The sequence below is a fragment of the Cebus imitator genome, unplaced genomic scaffold, assembly GCF_001604975.1.
Source record: "Cebus imitator isolate Cc_AM_T3 unplaced genomic scaffold, Cebus_imitator-1.0 Scaffold515, whole genome shotgun sequence".
Lineage (NCBI taxonomy): Eukaryota > Metazoa > Chordata > Mammalia > Primates > Cebidae > Cebus > Cebus imitator.
In genome coordinates this window covers 920,587-943,271 of record NW_016107830.1, presented here as the reverse complement: position 1 = coordinate 943,271, position 22,685 = coordinate 920,587, and the positions used below count along the sequence as shown (strand labels likewise).

Sequence of the window (22,685 nt, the reverse complement as noted above, 5' to 3'; positions counted from 1 at the left end):
TAAGTTGGTTATTAATCACTAACATCTTGCTGTTCACTACTTTGTGAGGTTGCTCTGTGATGGTCATAAGATGTGTCAAGGCCTAGGACCCAGCAGGAGGGAGCTGCCCTGACGCAGCACAAGTTCTTGATTTCCATCTGGGCCTCCTCATGGCTGGGCCTCCTCATGGGCTAGCCACTCTCATAACTGCACCTGGAATGAAGAGCACTTGAAGGGAGAGTGACAAGATCGCTTTCCTTTGGGGCAGCTGAGGTAAGGCTTGGTCTTTTAGAGAAATTGTTACTAGGAGATTATAGAAACAGGCAAATAAACTCCAGTGTATGAAGATAAAGAAGAATGCAGAGCACAGATTTTTAATCTTTCTAACTGGAATCCACACTCACATTTGCTTGGCTGCTTCCTGCACCTTGATATAATCACATTATTGGAAACTAAACCCCAAGTTCACTTTTGATACAGCCATGTCATATTGCTTCAGAATGGTGAGACAGCAGGGCTTAATAGCTAGGTGGTGGGTTGTTCTGTGCAGCAAACCACCATGGCACACGTTTACCTCTGTAACAAACCTCCACGTCCTGCACATGTATCCCAGAACTCAAAATAAAATAAAAAGAAATCCAAACTTGAAATAAAATTGAAGTTTTCTTAGCTTTATCCCATCTAAAGGAAACAGTTTTCCCCTATACAGCAGCATATGACTCCTCTCTGCTCCAGAAGTATGAATGCCCAATGCTTGGACAAAAGGAGAGGAATACTTTTAGAATTTGTATGACTTTCTAGATTAATATTTGTGGACACACATAGCACCTGAAGACTGGCATTAGAAAACTGAGAGACTCAGAAAAGTGGAAGCTGAGGCAGAACTTTATTTACTTTTTAGCTTTACTTAGTTTGCTGACCTCTTAACCTTGGCAGTCCGGTCAGATTTGTTTCTGTAAAAGTTATATGCTAATTCTTAGTTTATCTTTTTAGTATAATCTACTTTAAAAACTTTTATAATAAAGTGTTACTTTATTTATAAATGATGAATAATACTAATATGAGATCTTTGGGAAATGTCTCTTTTTTGACTCATCTAGTTTTATCAAGGGTGTTGCCATGCAACTTTTCATTTATTAAAAACAAAAGCCCCAAAGCATTTCAGTACTGTGTCCCCCAGAGTATCTGATTCATAATGTGAACTACGTAAATATATTTCCATTTAGAAAGGTAATCTGCTTCCTCATATATTTTCAGATTGAAAATGAGTACTGATGAATGGCATCAAAGTGAATTATTTAGAATACAAGACTATCTAAATGAACTCCTAAATTGTTATGTACTCAAGTGTTTCATGATCTCTCTGGATTCATTTATTTATCTCTATCATAATTAACACTCAACTAAATTTAGTATGAGTTTATTTTTCTACGTTGTTATTTTCAGTACAGTAGGCTTTGAATAAAGTATTGTGTTCTGGAATACTAATTTTAGTTAAGAAAGCTTCTGATTCTCATTGAATAGCTTCTCGAAGATAATTTTATTCTTCACTTATTAGCTTGTAAAAATATACTGGCAGTTTTATGTTCTCTAAACATGTTTACCAGCTGGGTATTATTCCATTTCCTTGTCCTTTAAAATGACTGTTCTGGAACAGTTAGATGGAAACAACACAGACATCTGTGAACCATGCTTTCAAAACAGCATGTGGCCTGCTAACCTTTAGAGATCCTCTAAATTTCAGGTTTACTCCCAAGAGGTCAGCGACTATGCTTTGTTCATACATGCAGCCCCAGAACCTAGTGCAGTGCCTGGTCCTCAGCAGGTCCTCAGTCCATGTTTGTTGAATTGGAGCAAATGGAAATACAGGCAAATTGGTCAGGGTTATTTGGATTTCAAGTGATCGAATGACCAGTACAAACCAGCCTGAACAGAACAGGAATTTATTGACTCAAGTATCTGAGATATTCCAGAGATAAACGTGGCTTCAGACTCCACAGGATCCAAGGGTCTCCCCAGTGTCATCAGAACATTGTACTTCTTCCTTTCTCTTTCTGCTCTGGGGTCTGCTCTCCTCTGAGTGAGTGGGCTCCCTGCATGTGCCAGCAAAGAAGACCACCAGCAGCTCCAGACTTCTGTTGCCCTGACATCTAGCCTTTTCTGGAGCAGAAGGGTCTCTGCAAATAGCTTCAGCACAAGTCCTGGTCTGATCCTTTGAGTATCAGTGGCTTGAGGTGACCTTGCCATGCCTGAAACCATCACTTTGTGCAAGGCAAAAGTGTATTCTGGCCAGACCTGGGTCAGCGATGGCCCACATGTCATCAGCTCTATCCAAATCATATGCTTAAGAATGGGGCGTGGTGGTTCCCCAGAAAAATACCAGCAGATGATCACCACCTCGGGGAAATGTTACAAAATAAGGAATGGCAGCTACTGGCATCAGAGCACAGACACAAACATACCATAAGTTTGAAACAAGATTAACCTCCTTTCCTTGGGCTCTTTGCTCCTGGTAGCCTTGGCATTTTTAGGGACTCAGTGATAGATAAAGTCTCCACTTAGAGTTTCTGAGCCTTGAAACCTGTAACACATAGTGAGAAAAAATGTATTCTGTATCCTTGGAATAGGGAATATTAAAAGGCTTAATCATATTTTTCCTGGATGGTGTGCCCATTAGGGACTGAATTCCTTTTCTTTTAAAGACAAGTCTTGCTGGAATGGATACCCCCAGCACAGGTTTTATTTAGTGTAACATTTTTTCCTGCTACAACGAATGCAGCGCTCATAAGGGCCAGTTCCTGGACTTCCTCTCAGCAGTGTTCCCGGGGCTTCAACCTGTTGGCAGAAGATTCTCTGCATGTTCCATTCCTCTCAGGAGGAGTCTCCTGGAATATAGAGATGGCACATTGGCACAGAGACGTGCCATCTTCCCTGCATCCAAGCCCAAGTCCCTAAGGGACTTGGTAAAATTTCCTGGGATCCTTTTAAAAGGTACTCCTTTGGCTTGCAGGTTCTCACGTGCAAATTGACTCCTGGGAATAGTTTTCTGGTACCAGAGTTTCCCCAAGACAAGACAGACAAATGAGTCCCTAGTAATGACCCCAAGTTCCATGAAAAAGTCAGTTTGTAAGTTAACACTATTCTGGAGTCTCCTTACAAGGTGCTGTTAGGTTCATGAGGTCAGGCCAGGTAGAAGCTGAAGCTTGCCCTAGAGTCATGTCAAACACCCTTGAAACCTGAACAGTGCACTTCCCTTTACCCCCCACTTTGTCTACAAATAAATATAAGTTTTCTGAGAACCCTTTTACTCCTGAGATATTACCTCTGGATTGTTGCAAATATCACCTAATTGTATAAATATCACCTAATTGTCTCTTCCGCTGGTCCCTGGGTTCTTTGATGACAGAGACCATGTCTCATTATAGTATTTAGCACAGAACTGACCCACATTTGGGCATTATATTAGATGGGTTAGTTTATTCCCCAATATATTTATCCAACTTCCAATGTGCACCTTCTAAATGCCTGGTACTGTAGTAATCACTACGGGTAATGGTGTATCTGTTAGCTTTTGCTGCATAACAAACCACCCTTCGTCTTTGTGGCTTCAAACAATAGCCATTGATGTAGCTTATAATCCTGCAGGTTGGCATTGTGTCCGGGGTGAGCTTGGTTTTTCTTCTGGTGTTCGCTTGGCTCACTCATACAGCTGCAGTGAGCTTTGGGTCAGCCGAGACTGGCTAAACTAGAATGGCCTCAGCTGCTTGTCCCTTATTGAAGTGGCTTGCCATCCTCCAGCTGGCTTGCTTGGCTAGTTCACACAGGCAAATTTTCAAGAGCATGAACAGCCTCTTGAGGCCTCTGCTTGGAACTGGCACAGTATTATTTTTGATGAGTCCTATTATTCAAGGCAAGTCACAAGCCCAGACTCCATCCAAGGGGAGGGAAAGTAAATTCCACATCTTAACAGGAGGAGCTGCAAAGACGCATTGCTTAATATGTAATACAAAAATTTAATATGATAAATTGTGGCTACATTCACAATCTACCGCAAGTTTTAAGGGAGAAAACACAGACTTTGCCCTAAGAGAACATATGATCTAGTGGATGAAACACAATATTACTTGTAAGGTTACAAAGAACAGCTATGTTTTTCATCAGTCACCTGGATATTGGAAAGCACTGAAGCCATTTATTTTCTCTTTGAAAGGAGTTTCCTTAGTTTAACTATTTAGCCTGTTTGTGAATCATTCAGGTGCTTTATTTCATCCTCTCCATTGAACCTGTGACCAGCAGAAGGCATTCTCCACAGGAACACTGGAAAGTGCAGGAAGAATGGAATCACTACTGCAGCTTCAGAGTGACTCTCTAGGCTCTTTCACTGTGCCAGGTGGACATGTGCCTGCAGCCTCCTTTGCCCTGGGCACACATACTGCCTGCCACATACAGCCAGGACCCACCTGACTGATTGACTGAAGTATTGGTGGGGCAGGCAGTGAATCACTCACACTTCTGGTTCTGGTTCAGAATCCACATTAGGTTGATTGCACCAACCACCAAGAGTAAATACATGAAAACTCTTACTTTGGCTAAGAGGAGAGGCTCTGTGTACGTGCTCCGCATTGCTCTTCACTCAGTGGAACCAACAAAAAAGATGTTTTCTTCCCTGTATGTTATTCTGTATCTTGACAGGAAATACTATGTATTTTGAAAAAGATGGTTTTTTTTCAGGATGTACAAATTTTGGGGCTTTATTATGCTTATACAACTTTATTGCGTAGTAATCTTTTGTTTATATTTTAATTTTTAAAAATGTGAATTCTATCATTCCCTCTGTGCTTATTAGCTGAAATTTCTTTTGCAAAAAAGAACTTTCCTCTAACTCCCCTTCTCTTTCTCCATCAAATAGCAATATAGATTCATCGTTTTTTAAGTTTATTTCTAATTAGAATCTGCTCAGGCTCAAAAGATTTTGTATTCTTTTTTTTTTTTTTTGGAGGCGGAGTCTTGGTCTGTTGCCAGTCTGGAGTGCCGAGATGCAATGTCAGCTCACTGCAACCTCCACCTCCCAGGTTCAAGCAATTCTCCTGCCTTAGCCTCCTGAGTAGCTGAGGCTACAGGTATGTGCCATCATGCCCAGCTAATTTTTTTGTATTTTAGTACAGACCGTGTTTCATGGATTTCACCATGTTGACCAGGGTGGTCTCAATCTCCTGACCACATGATCCACCCGCCTCGGCCTCCCAGAGTGCTGGGATTACAGATGTGAGTCATGCACCCAGTCTAGATTTTGTATTCTTGCAGCATGACTTACTAAGTCATGACATTTTCTTGTGTTTTCCCTGCAGCAGACCTGGAGTCAGACATTTATTTAGGAATCCCTGGTTCCATTTGGGGAAATAATTGGAATAAATACTTTCTCTGTGTGGCTGTGTGAACTATTTGATGAACTGTTAGTTTGTTTTCTTTCTATTTGTATTCAATTTTAGTCCTTGCTCTTCTTACTGCTTGGTTGGTTTTTGTTTTGCTTTCACCCCTATTGAGTGGATTTGATGTTTTGAATTGATTTGATAATTTCATTTCTGGGATATGTAGCAATCAAATGACAACATCATTAATTGAGGGATGCTAGGTGCTGTGGCCTCTCTGGGGTGTCAGCCATGAAAATTCTGGGACAGAACACTCACAAGCAGAAGTGTCAGAGATAATGCATTTATTTGTGAGTTTTGAGATTTTTAAAAAGATATACAGTATTCTTCACACAAATTCTTATTATATAGATGACTTACAAATATTTTCTTGTGGTTTGTGACTTATATTTTTATCCCATTAACAGTTAACTTATTTTTTTTACTGAGTTTTGATTTTTTTTTTTTTTGAGACAGAGTCTTGCTCTGTCACCCAGGCTGGAGTACAGTGGTGCAGTTTCAGCTCACTGCAACCTCCACCTCCCTGGTTCAAGCAATTCTCCTGCTTCAGCCCCCCAAGTAGCTGGGACTACAGGCTAATTTTTATGTTTTTAGTAGAGACGGGATTTTACCATATTGGCCAGGCTGGTCTCGAACTCCTGACCTTGTGATCTGCCCACCTTGGTCGCCCAAAGTGCTGGGATTACAAGTGTGAGCCACTGCCCTGGCCAGAGTTTTGAGATTTTAAAAATAATGTAGATATAAGAAGAGGACCAAGTCTTTAGGATCCAAGCCCATAAAACCTCATTTTATGAATGATTGATTTACTCTCAAATGGGTTGAAAAAGTATGTGGTAGGTAAATATTTAGCTGATATTGCACTATAAACACAACAAAATATCATGAAGGAAAATGTTAATGTTTCTGTAAAAATTAAATATATATATCAGGAAGCACTAAAACAAACTTGAAAGACAAATGACAAATCAACATTGATACAGATTAAGGGTTAATATTCTTTATATAAAAAGAAGTTTGTTTAAATAAATGGGAAAAACATCTCACCCCTACCCCACCACATATACACACTAAAAAATAGGCAAAGTATCCAAGTCATCTGTAACAAGAGAATAAATGAAGGTGACTAATATGTGTAAATATGGTTCAGTCCCAGGATCAAGGGTTGCTTGGTGGGAATACATTTATCTTTCTTTATAATATCTGACCTTATATTATTTAAAAAGTAAGCTTATCATTGAACAGGGACTTAAGTAAAGAAAAACATGTTGAAAGATCAGAAATCATTGAGTTGGATAGAGAAAAATATGTCAGAAACCCCTGGTACTGTTTACTATTATTCAAAGCTAATTGTGTCTCTGAGGTCCTTAGTAACTAACCAAAAATGGAAAATGTTTTAATAATGTATTTCTTACTGTATGAATAAAGGAACTTTAGCCATGACCTTTCATTACTCAGTAAACAGAACTACCATGACCCCAATAGCTAGACCAAAACCCTAAGAATCAACCTCGATCTTTTTATTTTCTTCATACTTTGATCTATCTAATATTACATCATCTTTACCCAAAACACAACCTGAATCTTACCATATCTTCATCCAGGCTACCTGGATTCCCACAACAAGCTCTCTTGACAGGTGGGCTTGCTTTCACTCTTGTCTCCTATGCTCTAAGCTGTATACAGAATTTCTTTCTAGAAGAGATGAGAAACTTTCCACAATAGAAACCAACAAAATGAAATCCAAATTCTTTGCTACTGCAATGCGTTGAAGATGTTTCCAAGACCATATGTGATTAAGCTCCTGACCACCTCTCCAGCCTCCTTTCTGAGTGCTCTGGCCATACTGGCCTTATTTCTGTCTCTTTTGTTCCACATCTTTCTTATCCCAAGGGCCTTGCATGGGTTAGTTTATGTTTCTGAAGCAATCTTACAATCTTCCCCTGGTTCTAGGCTTATCTGCTCCGTTCTCATCAATCAGGACACCTTGTCAAAGTGACCCCCTCTTCTAGGCTAGCCCAAGTTCTTCTCTCTCCTCATATGTCACTCCCTCATTGTCACATTAATTTATTTTATTATTTCATAGTATTTTTAGTGCTTAATATTATTTATTTGTTTATAGGTTTGTTTTTGCTTATGAATATTTAAGAACATAAATACATTAACATTGGTTATTTTTAGAATTGATATTATAGTCAATATTTATTTTCTTATTTACATTTTAAAATTTTTTCTAATATATACAAATAGACATTGCTGATATAATCAAGGGAAAAAGTTATAAAAAATAATGATTCACTTTCATGGTAGACTACCGTATTTCTGTGTTGGAACAACTATAGTGAATAATGTATTTAAACATGAAAATGCAAAGACATAATGGAATCACACAAAATTGTGTAGCTGGGGCTCCCATCTAAGCTATTTAGAACAATATGATATATAATATGTATTTCAGAATGCTAGAACAATCATTGATGGTTTGGGGAGCTATTTTGAAAATTTAGCTTATTTTCTGTCTCTGTCCCATTTAATATTTATGAGAAAACTTCTCAGTTAAAAATCCTGCCCTTTCAGGCATCAAAGGCATTTCAGGCCTTTTATGGTAGTTAGTTTTTGTTCCTGAGGTTCAGCTCCCATTTATTTCATGTAGCTCTGTAAGATGCTAAAGGCTTTTGTGCTTTAAGAATACTGCACGAATTAGAACTTCTTCCATTTATGGAACATCTTTTTCGACATACCCATTTCTCAAGCAAATTTTGAAGCAACTCTGCTTTCCCCTTTCTCTTGCTTTTCTCTCTTGCTTCAAAAGCACTCTATCCTTTCCCTTTTTTTTCACCACTTTTAAGATTCAGCCAAATAGAAGGTAGGTAGCCCACAATCACGCTTTCTTAGAGACTCTAAGGAAGTCTCTCTGTCCTTACCAACTGAGGCTATATTGGTTATAAGAGGTTTATTCCTTTTGTGAATATGTAATGTCTCAAACTGAACAAGCAATCAAGAGCTCTGTTTTATCTGCCTGAGGACGAAATGGTTACTTAGAGTTTTTGTGCACCAAATATAATGGGGTTATTAATAGTCTCTTAAGGAAGCTGTTGAAATGCTTTGCTTTTTATACATCAGAAATTTCTCTCAGGAAATCAGTCTCCACAATGGAAATATTGAGTACTCTCATGTAGCACAAATAGAACTAGCATGGCTTTGCAAATATTGTTTGGCTGAGGTTGGCACTTTTGAGTGAGTCCATGCCCACAAAATCTGGTATGTGATCAGTATCACATTTTTTCATTGTCATTACATTAGCTTAGTTCTGAGTCTCCATTTGGAGTGTCAAATTCCCGCCTCCCTGATAGCCACATGCCAGTCTTCCCTTTAAAGTTCTCATTACCTCTCAGGGCCAGGAAACCACTGGCCTTTCCTCACGGCCTTCTAGGCCTCCTCTCATTCCAAATACACAGTCACCCCCACTCCTTCACCCTGTGTGTCAGTTCATTTCTTTCATGGGTTTAGATGTAGCCAAGGTCAAATTGAGTCATTTACTTCAGGCTGCTTCAGCATTTAGCTTTGGCCAAATTCAACATAATGTACAAAGAGCAGGGACTGCTACTCAATTTTTAATCAGTTATCTTGACACAAATATAAGCAACTGAAAGAATCAGTGTAGCTTGGAACCAGGTTTCTTGAAATCAACTTAAAAATGAAAAGACCAGAGGTCTTTTCCCAAAGGTAGCACTATATAATTTGAGCGTGGTTTGGATGCAGTTATTTTCGTAATTCCCTGAGTTCTCGCTGCTCTACAAATAAACCAGCCCCTATTGACTTCTGACCCTGCTGCTCAGTTCCTTACCCTGTGATCTCTTCCTTGTAACTTCGTTGTTCTTCTTCTTTGCTATTTCAGTGCTTTGAAGATGTTCATTGAAACAAACCAAAAAAACAACAACAACAACAACAAAAAACCCTCTGTTTACTAAGCACCTTAAACTCCTTGGAGGAAATAGGTGTTATAAAAATCTAACATAAATAATAAAACAAAAAAATAGCTTGCCTTGAGCAGAAGTAATTACTAGGAACCAAAAAAAAAATGTGCAAATACCATGAATTTATTATAGGAGGCATTTGGGAGTGGTTGTTTACTACAGAAAGAATAAAGGAATATTTAGAAAAAAAATCTTGTATATGTATTCACAGAAAATCTTGTAATTCTCAGAAATTATAATAGGCTAATAGTATACTCAGGATAATTGAGAATTGCTTGTTATTTTGTGCTTTCATGTGAGAAAGCAGAACTATGTTTTTATAGTTTGGTATTTATCAAAATCAGATTATTAAAGTTTAGGCAAGACAGTATGTTATCTGCTTATGAATAAATGTGTGGTGATTTTTCACACTGTATTTCCTTAGTCAAAGGTGTTTTCTTCAAGGACATCTCTCAATTTGTAAGTGCAAACTCTTTTAACCTTTGAAAATAAATGAATCATTTAAAATTTCCTAAAGGAAAAAAAAGAAGTATTGTTAATTTGGTTATTCATTTTCACAGAATTTACACTTTATGAGTCAAGATTCCATTGTAGATCCAATTACAGTTCCAAGAACAAAATATTTAGCAGTTGATTTGTTCAAAAAAATTGTAATGCTACTATAAGCTTTAGAAATCATTCATGACCTCAAGGTGCTTACCGTTTAGTGGTGGAGATCCTAATGGAAAAAAAAGAAAGATCTTGGACATGACTTGATCAGTTTTATCTTCTAAAAAATTCAGAGGGCATGAGGAGAAATAGAAGACAGTAGGAAAGGAAAGCATTAAAAAAGTACTCCAGTTTTCTACTGCTGCATAATATACTATCCAAGGCTTAGTGGCTTAAGTCAACACCAGTCATTTGTTTTGTTCCTCAATCTGGAAGTCAGGCAGGGCTTGGCAAGGGCAGCTAGTCTCTGCTCCACACAGCGTTACTCAACTGGGGAAGGATCTATGCTCAAGATGACTTGTTCAAACACCTGGAAAGTGGTGCTGGCCACTGGCCTGGAGCTCAGCTGGGCTGTAGCCTTGTGGCCTAGATTTTTCTCCATGTGGGCCTCTCCATGAGCAGTTTGGGTTTTCTTGTGTAATGGCTGGATTCTAAGTGCAAGCCCTCAAGGGAATGAGAGAAATGCTGTACCGGCTTTTGTGACCTAGTCTCAGAAATCAGATAGCCTCACTTTTGCTATAGTCACAATCCTGTCTAGATTTGGAGGGAAAGAACCTAGTTCTCACCTGTTGATGGGAGGAATGTCACACTGTGAGAACAGCATGTGGAACCAAAGAGATTTTGAGGACCTCCTCAAAACCTCCTCTCTTTTGAGGAAAAATGCAATCTTTTGTGAATTACCATGCAGCTATGATTCAAATTCTTCTCACATGCAAAATATACTTATCCTTTTCCCCAAAACCCTCATATCTAAACATCTGCTTGAAACATAGTATCATCTAAGGTCCAAATGAAGCTTAGACTCCTTAAATGCAGTAATTTGGGTATAGCTCCTTAATCTGAGGAACAATGAAGTAAAGAAATAAGTTATCTGCTCTTCTCCCCCCATATACCTAACTTTCAGTAGCACAACAGGCAAAGGTAAATTGCTGTAGACACACTCACTTAAAAGGGGGAAAACAGGAGGCACACAGCAATCACTGACTCTTAGCATGCTGTCTTGAAATGCAGGAAGTTCATGTTGCCAGTTTCTTCATTAGGGTGTAGTCCTACTGCTGGGAATTGTCCTTTTTTAGCTCTTAGTTCCACCCTCAGTGCTTGACTCTCTCCTTTTGAGTCAGCCTTTTTCTTCCATTAAAAAGCAACAACAACCAAAAGACCACCTTTGCAACTAAGTAATCTAATCAACCTTTTTACTGTCCATAATGCTGCATGTCTGAAGTCCACTTTTAATTTTCTAGTGTTCCTATCTATTTTACTCCAAATTGGTGTTTCTTACAGCAGAACAATTCTCCCAAATAGTTTGTGGGTTTTCCATGAACCCAAAACCACAGATATTCTCAAGGTAAGCACTTCTTCACTTTCAGCTCCCTATGAGGTGTCTTAAGATAACATCATTAAGATACTTAGAAGACCAGTTGCTTAATGGAGAGAAGTTATGAAGCACATTCCTAAGATTCTTAGAGGTCCATTGTCTACCTAAAAAAATTTGAGGAGACACTGCCTTAGATTTTTCTGAAACTTTAATAAAGGATATTGTTTCAACCTGGATTGTTCTTTGGCCTAAAGAACAAATTTTTTTTGTTTATTTTTTTGTTTATTTATTTTTTTGAAAATATTTTTTTAATTTTTTTGAAAATAGTATAGTCACAATGTTCTTTCTTTCGTCCTTTTTCTTTCTTTTTGCTGTCATTAATCTTAACTGACTCGTAATAACTGTATATATTTATGGGGTACAGTGTGATATTTTGATACATCTATGCAACGTGCGATGATCAAATCAGGGCAATTAACATTTACATCACCTCAAACATTGATCATTTCTTTGTGTTGGGAACATTCACGATCCATGCTTCTAGCTATTTGAAAATGTACAATACATTGTTGCTAATTATAGTCACCCTGTAGTGCTACAGAATATTAGATTCCTCCTATCTAGGTGGACTTTGGCATCTGTTCACCAACCTCTGGCTATATCCCCAAGCGTTTTCTTACATTGGGAATTGTTTGCTGTTTAGAGAGGCTGAGAATAAGAAACAGTTTCTTTTAGTTGTTGTTTTTAAACCCAGCAAGTTCTAACTTCTTTATATTTAACAGTTTGTTCTTTAGCTCATCTCTTTCCTCTTAATTTTATTATAGGCAGCAAAAAAAAACAAAATAAAACAAACAAAAAAAAACCACATGAATATCTCCTCAGCTAGATCATCAAATTCATTAGGTATATTTCTAATTTCTACATTATCACAAATGATAGTTTTGTGAAATTTTCTGCTTCTACATAATGAGACCCCCTTTCTTTTAACTTCCAGCAACATTTTTCTTACTTCCCTTTGAGTGTTTGCTTCCTCGATACCTGTAACTAAGTTCTGCCAACTTCTTCTCATAAGGCTTTCCTTGTGAGCCTTTCAGCCTCCACTTACTGCCTGTCTCAATCTTAATGACACATATTTTCGGTTTCTCTTATGGCAAACCCTACTTCTGTACTGGCTGCTATTGCTATGTAACAAATTAGCTGAAACCTAGCAGCTTAAAACTACCATTTCATTTTATTTAAGGTGTTGTGGGTCAGGAATATGTGAAAAATTTTCCTTGAAGATTCTGGTCAATGTCCTTCATGTTGTTGCAGTCAGATAGATGCTGGTGCTGAAACAGTTGTGGGATGAACTGTGAAAGCTCAGTACTGTCCAGGCTCCTCCCCCTGTGATCTCAGGGCTAGTTGGGCTTCCTCACAGCAAGGCAGCCCTGAGACAGTCAGGGCATCTAAAGGCTTCAAGAGAGGCTGTTCCACTAAGCAAGTAGGTAGCTGCACAATCTTTATGTTCTAGCCTGAGAAGTCACATGGCATCACCTTTGCCATACTTTATTGGTCAAAACAGTCACAAAAGTCATCCTGGTTTCAAGGGGAAAGAAGACATAGACCCCATCTCTTGAGGAGAGGGGTGTCATAAAAATTTCAAATATGTTTCAAAATTGCCACAAAAGGAAATTGCAGTAGTTCCTACAAGGAATTATGAGTAGAGAGGTATTATGAAGGATGGAAAGTCAGCCCCAGAAATGAGAGGTGGACAGGGCATTGAAGTGGGAGGCCTTGGGGAACAATTGGCTCTTAGCAGTAAGAGAAGCATTCTGAATGAATTTCATGTCTCTGGTTTGAGCAACAGCCTTCCGTAGAGATAAGGAAGGAGACACCAGGGTGAATAGGTTTGGGGTTGGGGGAAGGTGTGGAGTAGGGTGGCAGTGTTACCAAGACTATCTCCAGATGGAAATGCTTAGGAAGTAATTTGACTGATAGACTGTGAACCCCTTGTAGTCAGGGGCTTCATTTGTATTAGGTTGGTGGAAAAGTAATTGAAATTTTTGCCATCGCTTTTGCACCAACCTAATATATCAGTCATCTTTGGTGTCCCAGTGCCTGGTGCAGAAGGCTCAATGACTTTGTTAATATATACAGGTGAGAGCTTAGCTCTGGGCTAAGGAAAGAGATGTGGGTGCACTCTGCCTAAGGTTAGCGATGAGTACCGTGGACCTGGATAACATTACTGTGTGAGAATATAAAGTAGATGCCACCTTAAGTTGGGATTTTCAGGTTGAATCTGGACGGCCAAAGCATTATGGCAATATTTTTTAAACTATTTATTTTACACTATTATGAAAATTAGAAAATCTGGTCTTACAATCCTACATAGCAGCAATGAGTAGAGTGGAGCAGCGTCAGAGCCCTTTGAATGGGCATGTAATTGCCTGTGTACCACACAACTCCACGTGTGTCTGCGCACTGCAGACCTAGTCTGCCTCATGAAGTCTGGGACCTCTTCTCTCTAGCAAAAAAGCCGAGGACTGACAACCTTGAAATGAAATTCTCCTTTCATTTCCCTAGCAATAGTGAGGTGGAAAAATCAGTGAGGACTGATTCCTCTGATGCAGTAGCGTTTAAGGGACAGGAGAAGAAAACAAAGAAGATTGAGAAGGAACAGCCCACAGATATTCAAGAGTGTGCCTAAAATATAATAGCTAATTGATTTTGTGATAGAATTAGCACCTATTTTTTATAAATCAAGGTATTGGCCAAAAAGAAAGCTAACTAATTTGTATTTACAGATTTTTAAAATTATGCTTTATTTCTCACCTCAACATTAAGTGATTCAGAATTAAACATATAATGATGGTGGTAATAGCAAACACAGTAGGTAACTGGCAGAGGTAGAATTTATGCCTTAGGTAGTCTGGTTTTAAAACATGCCTCAGACCTTTGCTTAAAAATCCCTAAAATTGCTTCATGATGTGGAGAGGAACTAAAGGAGCTGCAGGAAAGAAAGAGAAAAGGGATCTGAAGATGGAACGAGATGAGGCCCTGGGGAGATGCCTGAGTGTGTGGCTGTGTTGAGAATTCAATCAACAGTGAGACCAGGAAAGTCATATCGCCAGGGAACTAAGCTACATTTTGATAACCAGGCTATATAAATTGTGTTGAGCAGAAATGACTGGACTGTGTGTGGAGAAAGAGAGACTGAAAGAAAAGTATTATAGGTATTATTTCTTTTTCACGGTGACAGTTTATGAGCTAGTTCTGCAACGTGCTGTATGTCTCAAGATGGCAGTTTCTAGAAACAGCTCATGAACTACGTTGAACTGGAGGAGAACAAAACAGCAGATTAAACGCTTAAAGAAAGAGACTTTCTGGATTCAGGTTTAAGTTAACGTTTTAGGCCCTGGCTGGCAGGGTCTACGCTGGATTGTTTAAGTGGTATAGGAACCACTGAAGGCCTTTCCTCACTAGTTAAATAGAAAACTTTCCTTCACATTTAAAATATGAGTTGGAAGGTGTTATTTTTACCAAATTTCAAAGTATTATTCTTAATAAAAGTTGGGAAATTATGGATCCAAAAGTTCCATTTTAAGTTTAACTGAAAGTTTGGTTCAAAGTAGGAGGTATCTACATCAACTTTTTTATGTTCAGAGTATTTTGATTCTGAAATTAAACTTGCTTGGTTTCTTGGAGAAAATGACTTTCAAATTAAACTCTGGAATATATGCTTCATTTTAGATTTCTCAAAAGTATTCCAATGTTTACCTCCTAGGATTTATAAATGCAGAAATAAAAAATTCTCCTTTCATTTCCCCTGCAATAGTGAGGGGTGAAAAAGATGCAAATTAAAATTTGTCACCCTCCTCAGATGTATCGCCCAAGAATAACTATATCCAGGCCTGTAGTATTTTATGGCAGTTACTTGCTCTGTAGTTCTTAAATCCAGAAGTATTGCAGTTTTTCTAATTGGTATATAATAAAGAGAAATGATATGACATAAATGATTTCTTTTCCTTGGGTTGCCATCCATCCTCCTGAAAAATTGTGCCTATAATAGCACTGAGATTATTTAAAATTGGAATCTTCATTAATTCTTCCTACGCTGCACAGGGACTGAGAATGAGTACTCTGGAGCCTAAATGATGGGATTTGAATCCTGATTATGTCCTCTCCTGGTTGTATAATCCTGGACAAGTTGCTTAACTTTTCTTTGCCTCAGTTTCCTTATCAGAATGGGGTAAATTTTAGTGTTCTTCATAGGCTTATTATGAGGAATACATGAGTTAATGTTGGTAAAGTATTTAGAACAGTATCTGGCAAATAGTAAACGCAAAATGCATGTTTGGTGTAAAAACAGCGAAATAAGGTACCGTGTACAGAAAACAGGTTGTAGTGTTTGAGGATGCAGGTTCCAGTCCAAATTCTGCTACTTGTCGTGTACATGTGGTCAAATTACTTCACCTCCATGAGCATCAGTTTGTAAAATAGAATAATTGCTGCAAGTAGTGCCTGCTTCAGTTTCCGTGAGGATCAAGTGGGATGGTCTATGGCAAGCACATGGCAGAGTGCCTGCTCCCTGGTGCCAATGATGACAAACGTATGTTTTAGTTGCTGAGAGTTCTCTGTTCTTTTCATTAAGGTATATCTTTAATTCTTAATTTCACATTGCAAGGTCATTTTTGGACATCATTTTGCACATCGCTAGCCCAGCTGTCAGTTTATTAATTTATAAAGAGAGACCTAGCTGCTGAGTTGCTCCTCAACTCCCTCAAGTTTTAAGCAAGTTCTCCCTAAAGCCTTGCCAGACAGGATCTCATATTTGTATCAGAAAGCAGCTTGGTGAGCATGGAATCAGAAGGGCAAGCTGTTCTCAGACTCATGGGTATAATGGAATGAGAGAAGCAGAGCCACATGGGGAGGGGCATGCCTCCAGCCTCTAGCACCCTACCCCAGTGTTTCAGTGGCTGCTGCCTACGCTTACTTCCAAGGCTGCCTTTTGCCTACTTCCTGGTCTGAGACTGACAGTCCATGGGTTACATCTGGCCTTTAAAAGCTTTTGTTTGTCTCATATTGTATAGATGCTAAGATTTAAAAATCAGGAATATTAATGTAATAACCCAGAGCTGTAGCCTTTCTTGAAAAAAATCTAGAGAGCTAGCCCCTTCCCACATCTGGTCAACCATCTGGAGCTGAGCAGAGACTGTCTCCTTTAAAGGAAGCATGAGTGCCTCCTTCATTCAGTTCACTGTGATCTCTGCCAGGTCCAAGACATTGATCTGCATTACCTACTGGTAACATGTGTGCCTTCAGGCATTTGAGCTTGCATCCTTCTGACAACTGAAGTTGCCTTTATTTATCTGTGTGCTGACCTGCTATATATTTATTTCAAAGTTTAATTCTCAGATGGCAGTCTTATATTCTCATTTTCCAATTTACTGTCACCCTTAACCAGGGGAAACACATCTTAGTTTGCAAGTCCTAGAGGGTTACAGTGATATGAAGTCTGAAGTGTAAACCTCGTAGCCTCAAGGAAGTGGGATACCCCTAATCTGCCTCGGGAAATATGTGACGCTACTGGCTAAGTTTCTCTGTTTCTAGATCAGGAGCCCTTTCTTCCTCCTGGCTGAAGAATATTAAGCCTTCTCGTACTGTGAACTTTTTGTAGAGCTACAGTTATAACCTTCAGTGAGAGAAATATCATGTGAACATCTGCATTTACAAAAGAGATACATTTGGATGCATTGTTTGCAAATGTACTTACCATGGGATTTCTTTAAGGAACAAGAGTTTATTTTAACTCTGATGCTGTAAATTAATAATTGGATACAGGAAGACATATGTACCATTTGTTAGGATTCCTGAGAACTATAGAACTATTAAATTTCCACCATCTCTAATAAATGGAGAAAATGTCATTATGTAATTGGATCACTGATTGTAAAAAATGGACTTGTCTCCCAGGAAAGCATTTTTTTTCTTCAAATGAATAACTTGTTCCCACTTTAATTTTTATCAATTTTCTAAATAAATAAGGAAGAATTTCTCAGTTATCAGTTTGGGAAAATAGATGGACTTGAGAAGATAGAAGTGTCAGTTCAAGGTCTTACTATATCTCACAGGTTCATACTACCTCAAATTTGACCACTTTATATCTTCAATGATCTTTGGGATGCAAGGTTATAACATATTCTCTTCTTTCTGCATCTACAGCATCTCATATGTACTTCTTACACTAACCTTTACTCCATCTTATTTACACTTTACTGTAACATTAAATAATGCAGCAGCACAACCTCTGGCACATGGTTACTTCTCCATTTCGTCATCATTGTCATTATCATCAGTCTGCCTCCAAGTCTTTTTCTTCAATTAGACCATAAATGTTTGTGTTCATTCTATGGTCTACTTCATGTTTGAAACTCTAATACTGTACAAGGTACGTAGCAGGTACCTGTAAGGATTAACTGAGCTGATCAAGAGAAATAGAAATTTTTCTCAGTTCCCCTTTAGATATGCGATCTGTCATCATTGTTGGTAATACTTCATGAATAATGACTGAAGAACATTTAATTTTTATATTTTTGACTCAAGAATTAAAGGTAAATAACAGAAAAAATAATTTTTTAAGTTAAACCACAAATATAAAAATAAAAAACAGCAAAGGGCATTATAAACAATGGTAAAAAAAAAATACACAGAAGGGTGATATCTATAACCCATATAATTGACAAAGGAATAGAACTATAATACATAAAGACCTCCTAGATATATATATGTCAGGAAAAGACAAATAACAGAAAAAAGGCCAATAATAAGGTAAAATGCTCAACTTTGGTAGTAATCAGGAAAATCCAAATTAAAACATTGAGACTTCATACCAATCATAAACAAAAAGAAAAATCAAGACTTTTGGTATTTCAGCATCTTGGATCATCAATACTATGGCAACTGTCTACAAGATTTTGATGTGACAAAAATTCATATACACTGTTGGTTGAATTGTAAACTAGCCTAGTTATGTTGGGATGCAGTTTGGAAATATCTAGTAAAGGTAAAGGTGTCCATATCATAAGACCACACAATTCCATTGCTAGGTATTCATCTTTAAACAAATACATGCTCATGTATAAGAATTATAATAGTGTGATAACAGCAATAAATTAGAATCAACTTAAACATCCATTAACGGGAGAATGGACACATAAATTGGAATGCTGTACAACAGTTAAAATCAATAAACTAAGCAGAATCACATGTAAATCTTAAGATAATGCTAAGCAAAAAAAGAAAAAAGATTTAAAGGATCTATACACTATGATATTTGTAAAAAGCTTAAAACATACAAGTTAATATCTTGTTTATGGATATACACATATCTAATTAAAAGTATTATAAAAGATATATGGTAATGATACAAGCTAACCCAGGAGGATGTTTACTTTTGGAGAAAGAAGAAGGGATGGGATAGGTAAGGATACATGGAGGCTTCAAATGTGTCTATTAATATGATGGTTTATTTCTTCCAGAAAATCTGAAGCAAATTTGGCATAATATTAAATAGAGGCAAAGAGAATGGAAGGAGGGTGTCAACATACCATGTAGGAGTTCAAGTTACTAAAATCAGTGGGCTTAGAGAATAAAATAGAGCCATATAGGCATCAGTTTGTCAGCACTGTATAAATTCATATCCTCATTAGCCATACTAAAAGTCAAACAGCCCCTAATCTTGCTTCAGACTCTAAGCACTTTCAGCTGTGTCATTTTTAAGAAGGGGAAACTGGAAATCTAAGGGAATACAAAAGTAGGAGATGTGATGAGCATACCTAAGATAATGTGAAGAGTTTGGAGGACTAGAGCAAGCCAAAAAAAAAGCAACAAAAGGTTTAGATTTTGAGTTAATTAGGAAAGCAATTGTTGTGCCCAGTTCAGAAGCCAGAAATGTTTCAGTGAGTTGTTAATAAACTACAGTAGTTTATTTACTCTGATCCAAGGCTACATTAATATAAAGTATATGGTTATAAACATTGGACTGTTGATATGTTTGTAGTTGAATAAATCCAAGCTGGATTTTATGAAGCCAATAAATTTGCTTACAGGAGGCCGAGATAAAACACACACACACACACACACACACACACACACACACACACACACACACACACACAGAGAGACCTTCGTCAGTGCTAGAGATACTTTGGAGATTCTGATGCAGCTTGCTGTCTCTGCCTCTCTCTGCCCTTTCTTTTTCACTTTTCTTTGGCATGCACTTTAAACAGACTGAAAAATTGGAGTATTAATAAATTGGGGCTGGTAAGGAATGGAGAGTAGGGCAGAAAAGAGCACCATCATTTCCATTACATTGTTTTAAAAAACAACAAAGGAGAGTAGTGCTCTTAGAGCCAGTATAATGTAGCAAAATATGGAAATAGAAAATATCAAAATATTTTTTTAAATGTAACATGTTCTTTTCAAATTACCTAAGGAATACATGAATTCATTTTTATTTTACAAGATTCATGCAGGAGGTGATAAACTGAGCAAAACATTGATCTCTCTTTGTCCCCCATTGCTCCCTTACTTCAGATCTCTTTCCCAGACCTAACCACGTGTCCACAGTTGGTGTGCAGTTTTCTCAGCCCTTTTCTGTGAATATGCACATAAAAATCTATATACTCAAAACTGGGATAGTATATTTTTCTGCAATATGTTATTTTTGCTTAACATTTTTTAGGGAGCTTTGCATGTCAGTACATCTAGACAACCTGATTCTTTAAAAGAAAATAACTATGTAGTATTGCTTAGTATGGTTACCTCATTATTTATGTAACTCTTCCACTGTTTATGGCTCCTTGCACAGTTTCCAGTTTTGACTACAGTAATTCTACAGTGAACATTCCAGTATATTCATCATTGCAGCAAGGGGAAAAGGGACTATATGCATAACAGTATCTGGGAATTACAGTAGTGTTATCAGGAATCTGTCTTTCACACATTTGGCTTTGTTTTTCTCTTGATCAGCCTCACTTTTAGACAATGTGGTTGCAGATGCAACAACCAGCAGTTCTACTCTTGACATTCTACAAACTTAACCTCTTTCTCATTGTTAGTGAAAGTGGAGAGGTTTGTGCCTATGAGGCCAGTGTGGGTCATTTGCCCATCCTTGACCCCTGCATTGCAGCTCTGTGCATACTGTGCATTGATTTTATGTTTTTGTAAATAGGAGATAAATAGACATCCTAATGGTATCCAGATTTACATCCTTGGGATTAAAGTATTCTAATTATTTGCTAATGAAATAAGTATGTTGTTTCATATCATTGCATATGAGAATGAAACATGTTATACATGGAAGATCATTAACATTCTAAAAAGAGGACAATTTCTCAACTCAAAAAAGTGTTACTCAATGTATTTGCTGAAAATTCAGTGATATAAAAAACACATTTCTTAATTTTATATTATTTGCCAAGCATAGCAAAAATCCCTCTTTTATTCATTTATTAAACAATTTTTTTTATTAAATTCTGCTATGTATTGATGACCATGTCAGTAACCTGTTGAAACAAAATTCCTGCCTCAGGTTTCTTACATTCTTGTTAGAGACCACAGACTATAAATAGGTAAACAAATGAATGAAGAAGAAAATTTCTAACTGTGATGTACTATAAAGGAAATAAAAAAGATCATCAGATGGAAAGTAATTGGAGAAGATTGCTTCAGGGAAGGTAGTCAGGGAAGATATTCTTAAATGTTCTGAAAAGAGAACATTTGAACTACTACTTGAAGACTGAAAATGAATCTTAACCCTAGGCCTATGTTATTCAATATGGTAGCCACTAGCCATGTGTGGCTATTGAACACTTGCTTATAGCTAGCTCAAGTGGAAATGTAACACAAGTGCAAAATACATTAGATCTCCAACGCTAGCACAAAAATGATAAAATATTTAAAAAGTTTATAATGATTACCTACTGAAATGATAACATTTTAGACATACTAGGGTAACCATTACTAAAATTAATATTTCTTTTTTGCTTTTTTAATGTGACGACTATAATTTTTTAAATTACGTATATGCTTCACCTTATATTTCTATTTAACAGCCCAGTTCTAGTTAGTTTCAGTCTACTTACTATTAACATGGACTTTTTCAGCTTTTCTTCCTTGATGAGGTAGTTGATGGCAAGTGAATTTATGTAGTAAACTTTTCTCCAAGCATCTATGTCTATAATATTTATTGACTGAGGTGTCCAAATACAATAAATCAATATGTGCTCAAGATTAATACAGCTCAGGTTTAAGGGATAACAGGTAGTGGAGAAAGCACGGAAAATTGCCGCATTTACTAGAGGAGTTGCATCATTAGTCAGGTTCCTTTAGAAGGGCTCACAAAACAGATAAAAGGGGTCTCTGAGTTGGTGAGGTAGGCAGAGCTAGCAGCACAAGGTAATGACAGCGTAGGAAAGGATTTCTGTGGGAAACAGCAAGAGCAAAGCTTGAAGATCTGTTTCCATTCTCTACTTAGCGAAGGAGATTCTATTGTGTTGTAAAGCATGCCACTTCTGGCATGTTAAAATAGAGTTTTCTTTTACACATTGTTTTTATACTGATGGAAACGTTAGTGACTTCAGTGTTCCTTTTTCACTTGTGTTTCTGGGAGATGTTGGCAAGTTCACACACCCTTAATAACATTAAATTAATTCACTGCAGACAACAAGCAGAATAGTTTTCTTTGTATCGTGTTGTTATTCTCATTTTCTGATGTGGTTTTTGCTGTGGGGAAGAGGTTGAGTGCTAAAACTGCATGTTTGATTTAGCAGGTGAAGTTCTTAATATTCAATGTGAGCATTTTAGGACCCCAAATATGATGTTTGTTATGTAATCTGCACTAACAGTTTTGCAATGGGAAACTCTTCCCCTACTGGTTTGAGAGTTGAGTCATATCCTGTGAATCTAAATCTACGTTATTTAAACATCACGGGTTCTTCTTACTTTCATTCCAAGTGCTGCTGTGCAGAGCAGCAAGTGCTCCGTGCAGGGCTGTTGCTTTCACTTGGAGGTGAACAGCTTCTTTTGCCAGAATTCAGTGAGGAAAGGCAAGTCTAAATATGCAGTTCTCTCATTGGAGTGAAAGATGTTTTGTTCATTTGTAATCAACTATGCTAGACAGCTGCAAGCTGAAAAGTGCCTGCAATTTGCCATTTATTTGTAATAAGGTAAGTAATGTATTTTGGTTTACTCATTGGATTGTGGCAGCCTTAAATTAATGTGGCAGTTTTAGTATATGAC

General features: G+C 37.5%; 1 protein-coding gene across 6 annotated transcripts in view; it reads left to right on the top strand.

Annotated features, from left to right (window-relative positions):
- MCTP1 (multiple C2 and transmembrane domain containing 1) overlaps positions 1 to 22,685 on the top strand; it is a 571,324-nt gene that overhangs the window by 167,483 nt on the left and 381,156 nt on the right. For 2 of the 6 annotated variants that reach the window (XM_017514097.2, XM_037733324.1), the window contains exon 1: positions 22,380 to 22,612. The exons of the other annotated variants lie outside the window; for them this stretch is intronic. In XM_017514097.2, the coding sequence (XP_017369586.1) occupies positions 22,556 to 22,612 (57 nt within the window). In that variant the 5' untranslated portion in view covers positions 22,380 to 22,555. Of the gene's footprint in view, positions 1 to 22,379; positions 22,613 to 22,685 lie in introns of those variants that run through there. 6 annotated transcript variants of the gene reach the window in all.